This window comes from Octodon degus, unplaced genomic scaffold, assembly GCF_000260255.1.
Source record: "Octodon degus isolate 3935 unplaced genomic scaffold, OctDeg1.0 scaffold00092, whole genome shotgun sequence".
Taxonomy (NCBI): Eukaryota; Metazoa; Chordata; class Mammalia; order Rodentia; family Octodontidae; genus Octodon; species Octodon degus.
The window spans coordinates 8271499-8280764 of NW_004524668.1; the positions used below are offsets into that span (position 1 = coordinate 8271499).

General features: G+C 47.4%; 1 protein-coding gene across 1 annotated transcript in view; it reads left to right on the forward strand.

Moving 5' to 3' along the window:
- Positions 1-264: 264 nt before the first annotated feature.
- Sdhb (succinate dehydrogenase complex iron sulfur subunit B) overlaps positions 265-9266 on the forward strand; it is a 24428-nt gene continuing 15426 nt past the window's right edge. The window contains exon 1 of the mRNA XM_004637686.2: positions 265-484. Coding sequence (XP_004637743.1) covers positions 413-484 — 72 coding nt within the window. The 5' untranslated portion in view covers positions 265-412. The remainder of the gene's footprint in view (positions 485-9266) is intronic.

Below are 9266 nucleotides of genomic sequence, written 5' to 3' on the forward strand. Positions count from 1 at the left end.
CCTGAACAGAAATAAGTCGGAGATAAACAATAAGACTGGCAAAGCCTAGGGCAGACGGGGGTTAAAATCAGAATAAAAAATTCAAATTAAATGGCCCCGCCCCTAATTAGCTTAGCCCCACCCTCTAGGGGGAAACGTCCTGATCAGACTCCGCCCCCTCCGACCAAGAAGGTCACCTTAAGAAACCGGGAGACCAAAGGGCATGCGCCATGTTAGCCAGCACTGCGCATGCTCCGTTTGACTAGCTCCGCCTTCTCCCCGCCCACCCGCGAAACCGGAAGCCACCTCCCACTCTGGATTCCTAGGCGAATAGCGGGTCCTCCGGCGGGGCCGCTAGCGCCGCGGTGTTCGACGGGAAGTGGGCCTAGAGCGACCTCAGAGTTAAGGGTTGGGGGTGACGTCAGTGGCCAAGATGGCGGCGGTGGTTGGGGTCTCCTTGAAGCGTCGGTTCCCCGCTGCAGTTCTGGGCGGAGCCTGCCTGCAGGTTGGTCCGGGGGTTATAGGGGACAGGAACGTAATAGAGGTCGCCTGGTTAAGAGGTCTGCGGAGGGAGGGATCACAGGGCAAGGTCTGTGGGCGAGGCGGGACCTCCTTCCCCCAGGGCAGTGCTTCGGTTTTGCCTTGGAGCATCATCCCAGTCAGTTATCCCGCGCCTCGCCGCAGCATGTTAGAGCGGAGTCGATCTTTTAGAGATAAGGAAAAAAGAAAAGAGGTTCAGAGAGGGGATTTGAATTGCCCAAGGTCACAGGGCAAGCCAGAGGTGATTGTAACCAGAATTCAAGCCCAAGTATTTGGACTTTTTTGCCATCAGAGTGTAGCCTCCGGAAAGGAAAGCATGCGGAATGTCGGGGATGGGAACCGGGCTGCGAGGTCGCACTTCCCCGATGCAAGGTTTGAGAGCCAGACCCGGACTGGGACTGGAAGGAAGGGTGGACCGTGGAGGGAAAAGCATCCGCCCCTAAGAGAAGCCAAAGTACGTGAGGTCGAACCTAGCTCGGGAAAGATCCGGACCCTCTGGGGGCTTGCAGGAGAGACTAGATTTCTTAAAGCAGTGTCACCTACAGTTACACGCGGGTGTTTGTCCTCCTCCAAGGGCATTTAATAATAACCTACCTCAAGCTAGGCGTGGTGGAGGAGCGCGCCTGTAATCCCTGCACAGGGGAGGCTGGGGCAGGAGGATCGTAAGGCGTTCCAGACCAGCCTGGGCTACAATGTGAGCTTGAGGCCACCCTGAGCTGCACCGCAAGACCCTGTCTCAAAAAGACAAAAAAAAACCTACCTCAGAGTTAGCATGGGATGACTCTGGTTCAGGACTTGGTGCTGCTCTTATGTACACTACCATCAGCAATGTTTTCCCACATCCTGTACCTTCACGGAGCAACACACTTCTTGTCTGCATTTTAAATGGGAATATTTAGGAGAAGCAACACCACCACTGTTTGCATAAAGGACTAAGGATTTACAAGTCCATCAAGTCTGTTCTTTGTTCCTTGTACAATTCATTTAAGGTGGGCAGCAAGAACACTTTTGTCTTTTCTTTGGAGATTTGAATACTGAGTCTCCAGAAAAATTATTATTTTGGGGTTTTTTTGTTTGTTTTTACGTTTATTTAGTGTGTGTGTGTGTGTGTGTGTGTGTGTGACCAGCTCAGCCCACCAGGGGGCGGGGCTGGCTGGCATGTGGTGCTGGGGGATCGAACCGTGGTCCCTGTGCTTTGCCAAGCTTATTCTAAGTAGGTGCTTTAGACCACTGAGCCATCTTTCCAGCCCCTATTATCTTGTATTTTGAAACAAGATCTCACTGTATTTCCCAGGCTGGCAATCCTCCTGCCTCAGCCTCCTGAATAGTTGGGATTATAGGCATATGCCATTGTTCCCAACTGCAGGGCAGTGTTTAACATAATGCCTGAGAAGCTCCTTAACACAGATCTTGACATATGATCACATGTGAGAAATACTAATTACTCTGCCCTCTAGCATTTGCATGAGGAAGGCAATTTAGTACCTGCTAGGGCTGCTGACAGCACTGTACATATTGCCTGCGCTCTGATCGTAACCCAGCACGGTGTCTGTGAACTTGGATAAGTCTTTTACACTTTGCATCTCTTCCTCTGAAGAGAAGAGAAAGAGCAAGGCCTTAAACTGGTGCCCTCTGGGAATTCAATTAATGATTGCTCATGGCACTGTTTACTGATTCCTTTTATAGTTGAATTGAAAGGTGTAGGGAGTGAAGTCTGAAGTTCAGGTCCCTCTGCCAAGAAGGAACTATGGAGAAGGCCGGCTTTATAGGTCAGCGTTGGGCTCTCAGGCAAGGCCTTGGTATGGCCCCCTGAGGACAAGAGGAATAGAAGGATAATCCCCCCCCACACACACACACGCACATATTACAAGAATGAGCATTTGTATGCACAAAAACCACTTCGGAAGAATCCCGTAATGAACCAGGTGTGGTGGTGCACATCTGTAATGTGCACTCAGAGAGGCTGAGACAGGAGGATGGCAAGTTCAAGCCCAGCCTGGGCAATAGAGCAACTTAGCAAATAAAAGTGTTAAAAAGGACAAGGGATGTAGCTCAGTGCTAAGACCTTGTGTCTAACCCAGTTCTAGGGGATAAAAATCCATTTATGACTTGATTTGTCATCTAGGGATAACATGCATGTTTAGGCTCTCGTCTATGCCCGACGTCTGCACCACTGGACCACAGTGCCGCCTATAAATCTTTTGACATGTTAAGTGTTGTTAGTGTTATCTTATTCCTTCATCTAGACTATCAACTCCTGTAAGACAAGAATCACTGGTTTAAACTTGTTTGTCTCATTGCTTTTAGAACTTGCAGGGCTTGGGATACCTGTCTGCCTGGCAGAACAGTGGCCAAAACTGAAAATGTTGCCTGCCAGTATTGGAAAACAGAAACTTTTCTGAGCTGTACTATGAGGCTGACCCTTCAGTTACCTTGTACAGTGGGTCTTTATTCTACCAGCCCTGTGCAGAGGAGAATGAGAGAGCCAGGCATGGTGGCGCAGGCCTGTAATCCCAGCACTGGGGAAGCTGGGGCAGGAGGATCATTGCAAGTTCGAGACCAGCCTGGGCTATAGAGTGAGATCAACACTGGCCTGAACTGCATAGTGAGACCATCTCAAAAAGACAAAAAAAGAGTTGGGGTTGGAATGAGAGACACTTAAGTAATTTGCTGGAGGACACACAGCTAGTAGGGAGACACAAACCAAGGCCACTCATCATAAGCCAGCGTGCACCTTCTGTGTTACGCAGGCTTATCCTCTGTCAGACCTCCTTGCCATTCTCTCCATTTCCTTCCTTCCTCTCCTGCCTTATCTTTCACAGACCCTGTTTCCTAAGGAAGCTTCCCTCGAGGAATAGCGACCAGTGTGGAGTGTGACCCAGAACTTATCCTTCTCCTCAGTGTACTTCAGTCCAGCTCTTGATTTTTTTTTTTTCCCGCCCCCGGAACCATGGATTGAACTCAGACCCTTGCGCTTGCCATGGAAGCGCTTATTCCACTGAGCCATCTCCCCGGCCCCCCAGCTCTTTATTTTGTTGCAGTTTTCCTAGAAATGGGCTCCTACCAGGGTACGCATTGGTCCCGCACATGCAGCAGGAGCGCTTTGGAGTGGTTCTCTCCCACTGTGGATTTGTAGTATAAATTGCTGGGCAGGTAGCAGGGAGAGAGACCTCACACTTTGGCCACCTCTGCCTCCACCCACATATTCTCCTTTTCTTGCAGCTGTGGGAGGACTAATAATGTCCCTTTGGCCAGCCTTTCACAGGTGTTGAGGTGGCATGCCCCTGTAATCCTAGCACTCGGGGCCTGAGGCAGGAAGATCACAGTGAGTTCAAGGTCAGCCTGCACTACAAAGTGAGACTGTCTCAAGAAAACCACCAAAATAATCTATGAGGGTTTTGTTTGTTTGTTTGTTTGTTTGTTTGTTTTGGTGGAACTGGGGATTGAACTCAGGCCCTTGTGCTTACCAGGGAAGCGCTTATTCCACTGAGCCATCTCCCCAGCCCCACCAAAATAATCTAAATCCCATCTTTTACTACTTACCAAGATGTATTCCTCCAGCACCCTCTCCTCTATGCAGCTTGTCCTTCTCTAATAGATTAGTACCCTTAGCACACAAGTATGCTATAATTTCTTACATCTTTAAAAGAAAAGTCCTCGTACTGGCCTTTTTTTCTTTTTTTTCTTTTTCTTTTTTTTTTTGTGGAACTGGGGATTGAACTAAGGCCCTTGCGCTTGCCAGACAAGCGCTTATTCTACTGAGCTATCTCTCTGGCCCCTACTGGCCTTTTTCTCTACTGGCTGTTTTTTTGCTCGTCTTTTTTCGTTTGTGTTTGTTGTTGTGTTTTGTTTTGTTTTGTTTTGAGACAGGATCTTATTATACAGTTCAGGCTCATATTGAGCTCACTTTGTACCCCAGTCTGGTCTCAAACTTGCAGTGATCCTCCTGCCTCAGCCTCCAGAGTGCTGGGATTACGGGCATGCACCCAGATTTTCTGCTATCTTTACAGGAGGTAGGAGAACTTCCTCAAAAGAGAAGTTTGATGTATTAAAACACCTGCAAGGGCTGGTGAGATGGCTCAGTGGTCTAAAGCACCTACTTAGAACAAGCTTAATAAAGCACAGGGACTGCGGTTCAATCCCCCAGCACCACATGCCAGCCAGCTCTGCCCCCTGGTGGGCTGAGCTGGCCACACACACACACACACACACACACATATAAATAAATAATAAATTTTAAAAAATAAATAAAAATAAAACGCCTGCAAGCAGGTGCAGGGACTGGGGGTTCGATCCCTGGACCTACCATGCTGGCCCCGCCTGGGGGGCACGCTGAGACAGCAAGTAAGACTGGGCGTGGTGGTGCAGGGTGTGGTGGCATGGGCCTGTAATCCCAGCTCTCTGGGAGGCTGTAAACAGGCGGATCACTGAGTCCAATCTAGTAGTGTAGTAGTGAGACCCTGAACACCCTGTGGGCCCTTCCCTAAAATACAAAAAAAAAAAAAAAGAGAGAGAGAGAAAGAGAGAGAGATAGAAGTTTGAACTCACCATCCAAGCTTCATTACCTTGTTTGGTTGGCTTTTTGGGACAGGGTCTCATTGTGTAGTTGAGGCTGACCTCAAACTTGCGGTGATCCTCTTTCCTCTGCCTCCCAAGTGCTAGGATTACAGGTGTGTGCCACCTCATCCACCTTCCTTTTTTTTCTACAACCTGTGACTATCACGGCTTCGTGAAATTGCTTGTGTTCAGGTCCCTAGTAACTTTTGCCACCTTCAGTCCAGTGGTCAGCTCTGTTTCATGACTGTTTTCTCTAAAGCATTTGTCTCTATCTCTCACTCCCTCAAAAAATGCCTTCATCAGGACATCCCGGTCTCAGTTTTTGTCGTCACTTAGTTGTTTTTCCTTTTGTAGTATCCCAACATCTGAATGCAGGGTTCAGTCCTCAGACCTCTTCTTTGTAGACCTTCCCTTGGGCTTTTTAGATAGCCAGCCTGTGGTTAGTGATAACTTCGAAGTTCATATTTAGGAGTTGGTGGCTGGTCACATTTGGAAGTTTCTAAGGGCTGTTGAATAATAATACGCTGTAAATTGTGCTTGCCCTAAACTGAAAACCAGCAGCCATCCTCTGCGCTCATGCCCTTTCCCCAGCATGCACTGCTGCCTGAGGGTGGCTCACCCCGTCAGGCTGCTCCACAAACCTGAGGGCTATCCCGATTCTTTGCCTCCTCACACCCAGTCTGTGAGCAAACTCTGCCAGTTCTATTTTACACTAATGATTTCTGCATCTCTAGCTTTGAGCCACCGTCATCTCTTTGCCAATTGTCACAGTCCCTACCCCACTCAGAATGCTGCTTTGCAAATTTAGGTTTGAACATGTCGCGCTTCTGCTCAAAACCTGATAGTTTCCCATGTGGGGGCAAAAGCCTACATCCCCGTGACACCCTCCAGTGTCTTCCTGCTCTCATCCACATCCTGCCGTGTCCTTCACACAGTGGCCACTTTGTTACTTAAATACATCCCCAGCAGGGACCTTTGAGCTGTGTCTGCTGTGCCTAATTGGCTTTTCTCTGTAGATGTCTGTGTGACTTGCCTCCTTTCTTTCCTTCAGGTCTTTCTTCAGCTTTCACTTTTCAGGGGACATCTTTCCTGGCCACCTCACTTAGATTTAAAGCTCTACAGCCAGGGCCCCTTGCCCCTTCCTTTTCCTCACACTTTTCACCCTCTGGTGTACTGTAGATGTTACCTGTGCACCCTTCCCCAGTTACCTTGTGAGCGCCATGAGGCATTTTCTCTTGACCCCTAAAGTCTAGAACAATCCCTGGAACATAGTACACACCTCATAATTATACACTGAGCAAATAAGTGAGTGTTGAAAGTATATCGGTAGGGGGCTGGCGGGATGGCTCAGTGGTCTAAAGCACCTACTTGGAACAGGCTTGGCAAAGCACAGGGACCGCGGTTCGATCCCCCAGCACCACATGCCAGCCAGCCCCGCCCCCTCGTGGACTGGGCTGGCCACACACACACAATAAATAAATAATTTTTAAAAAAAAAGAAAAAAAAAAAGAAAGTATATCTGTGGTAGCTGCTGCCTAAGGTCTTGCTGACTGATTATGATAACAACTTGTCTCTTAGATGGGGGAATGGTTATGTTTTATTATTTTGTTTTATGTTTGCATTTTCACCACTGAGCGGCTAAAAGGTTGAGTTTTGAAATCAAATGACCTCTGTTGAGTCCTGGCTCAATTGTTGCATGATTTTATTCTTGTTGCTGACTTAAGGGTCAAAATTTAGACCAGAGATAACACATCCTATTGAGGCTGAAAGATTTATTAACATAACAGATACAGCACATATTGGAAGTCTGAAGGCCTCAGCCCATCCTGAAAGCCAGGGTAACAGCTTTTAAACCTGGAGGTGGGGGGTGGGGGGAAGACATCAGTTGGCTTTAACCCTAGAATAGAAGGTATGTGCTAACAATTCTCATCTCTTTCGGAATAAAACATTCTTATGGAGATGTTATAAAGGTAGAGATCATTTGGCAGTGTCCAGCACATGGTTAAAAATTTAGTGAATGAAATCTTACAAAACTGATTTTTAGATTTCTCCACTCCAGGAATCATTAAATAAATCCCAGGAACCTGTCTGTGAGTTAACCCTTTGTGCAGACCTTAGAACTCTATCTTTTGGCACTTTAGGAGGCCAAGGCAAGAAGAATACAAATTTGAGCCCAACCTTAGCAATTAAGCAAACCCTGTTATCAAAATTTTTTCAGGGGGCTGGGGAGATGGCTCAGTAGAATAAGCACTTCTCTGGCAAGCACAAGGGCCCGAGTTCAATCCCCTGTCGGTTCCACAAAAAAAAAAAAAAAAAAAAAAAAAAATCAAAAGGGCCAGCCAAATAGCTCAGCAGATTAAAGCACCTGTTTAGGCAGAGCGCACTGAGAGGTGATTGAGACTGGGCGTGGTGGTACACACCTGTAATCCCAGCACTTGGGAGGCTGAAAACAGGAGGATCAGTAGGAGTCTGATCTATGTAGTAAGACCCTGAACATCCTGTAGACCCTGTACCAAGTACATTTAAAAAACTTTTTTTTTTTTTTTTGATGGTCATAACTATGTATGATCTTATCCTTGTGATGTTATTTTCCTGTTTTTGGCTCCCTCTCTACCCCACCCCCTATGGAATTATTTACCTTACCTGGTAGATTCATTCTGTTGGGGTTCATGGAGTTATAGTCCTTGTTAACCTCTTTCTAGAATGTCCTTGAGAACATTTTGGAGTGCTGATTTGGTGTTTATGAATTTCCTTAAGTGTTCTTTTTCATGGAAGTGTCTTATTTCTCCATCAATTCTGAAAGCTAGTTTTCTGGGATACTTCAGTCTGGGTTGGAAGTTATTTTTAGGACTTCAAATACCTTACCCCCAAGCTTTCCTTAACTTGAGGGTTTGTTTTGAGACAACAGCTGTGATGTTGATGGGATTTCCTTTAGAGGTACTCTGTTTCTTTTCTTTTTTTTTTAAATTTTTTTTATTTATTATTATTTATTTGTGTGTGTGTGTGTGTGTGTGTGTGTGTGTGTGTTTGTGTGTGGCCAGCTCAGCCCACCAGGGTGCACGGCTGGCATGTGGTGCTGGGGGATTGAACCGCGGTCCCTGTGCTTTGCTAAGCTTGTTCTAAGTAGGTGCTTTAGACCACTGAGCCATCTCCCCAGCCCCTGTTTCTTTTCTCCAGCAGCTTTTTTTTTTTTTTTAAACTGGGAATTGAACTCAGGACCTTGTGCTTGCCAGGTAGGCACTGTGCTGCTGAGCTCTCTCCCCGGCCTTTCTAACACCTTTTAAATTCTGTTTTGTGATTATGTAATAAAATCTAAAACAAACCAGAAAATCGTAAGTAAACCCTCAGCATGCCAATTTACCGTTAGGGGAGAAAATTTAAAAAGAGTTGGGGGATTGGTAAAAGAAGAGGCAGAGATCAGAAGCCAGACTGGAGGACAGAGCAGGATCGCAGAAAGCTTCTAAAAAGCTAGAAACCATGTTCACATTTGTAAAAATAAGGTCAAACAATGAAAAGGTGGGGGGGGCCAACAAGAAAGAAAGCGGGATGGAGAAAAAAATACCTGCTTCTAGGTTCGTCTCTCCCGTCACTGGTAGACAGCACATGGAAACAGGGTCTGGATTGGTGCTGGTGTCCTAGCAAGCAGCTGAAGCCTGCGCCTTTGTTTCTCCCAAAATTTACGTGGATGTCTCTCTCCGACACTGCAACCAGGCCATTCAGCCTGTTGAATTGAGCTGGGAGCCGCTAGGCGGAGCCAGCAGCTATTAGAGTTCCGAGCCCACTTGGCTCCCTGCCGGTCGCTCTGTCCCACAGGAAGGTCAGGTCTGTGCAGCCACAGCACCCTCTGCTCTGCTGGATCTCTCCGTGGAGGCCTCTGGGGTTGCCAGCAGTCGCCGCATGTCCACAGTCCTGAACCGCCCCTCCTACGGTGAGCCCTACTTGGGGAGAAGGTGCCACCCGGTGCCTCATTCGTTGACGTTTTTCTCCTCAGTCTCCCCATGGCTTCAGCTCTTGCTTCAGATCTTTCCTTGGCCTGGGGGACTCACTTCCCTCCTCGTCCTCCTGTTGCTATATTCCAGCGTCGACAACTCGTCTTAGACTTTCTGCTGCTCCATCTCCCCAGAAGACCCATTCTTCAGTTTTAGACATAAAACTTAGCTAGCTAGCATTTAGCCAGCTGAGTTATATTG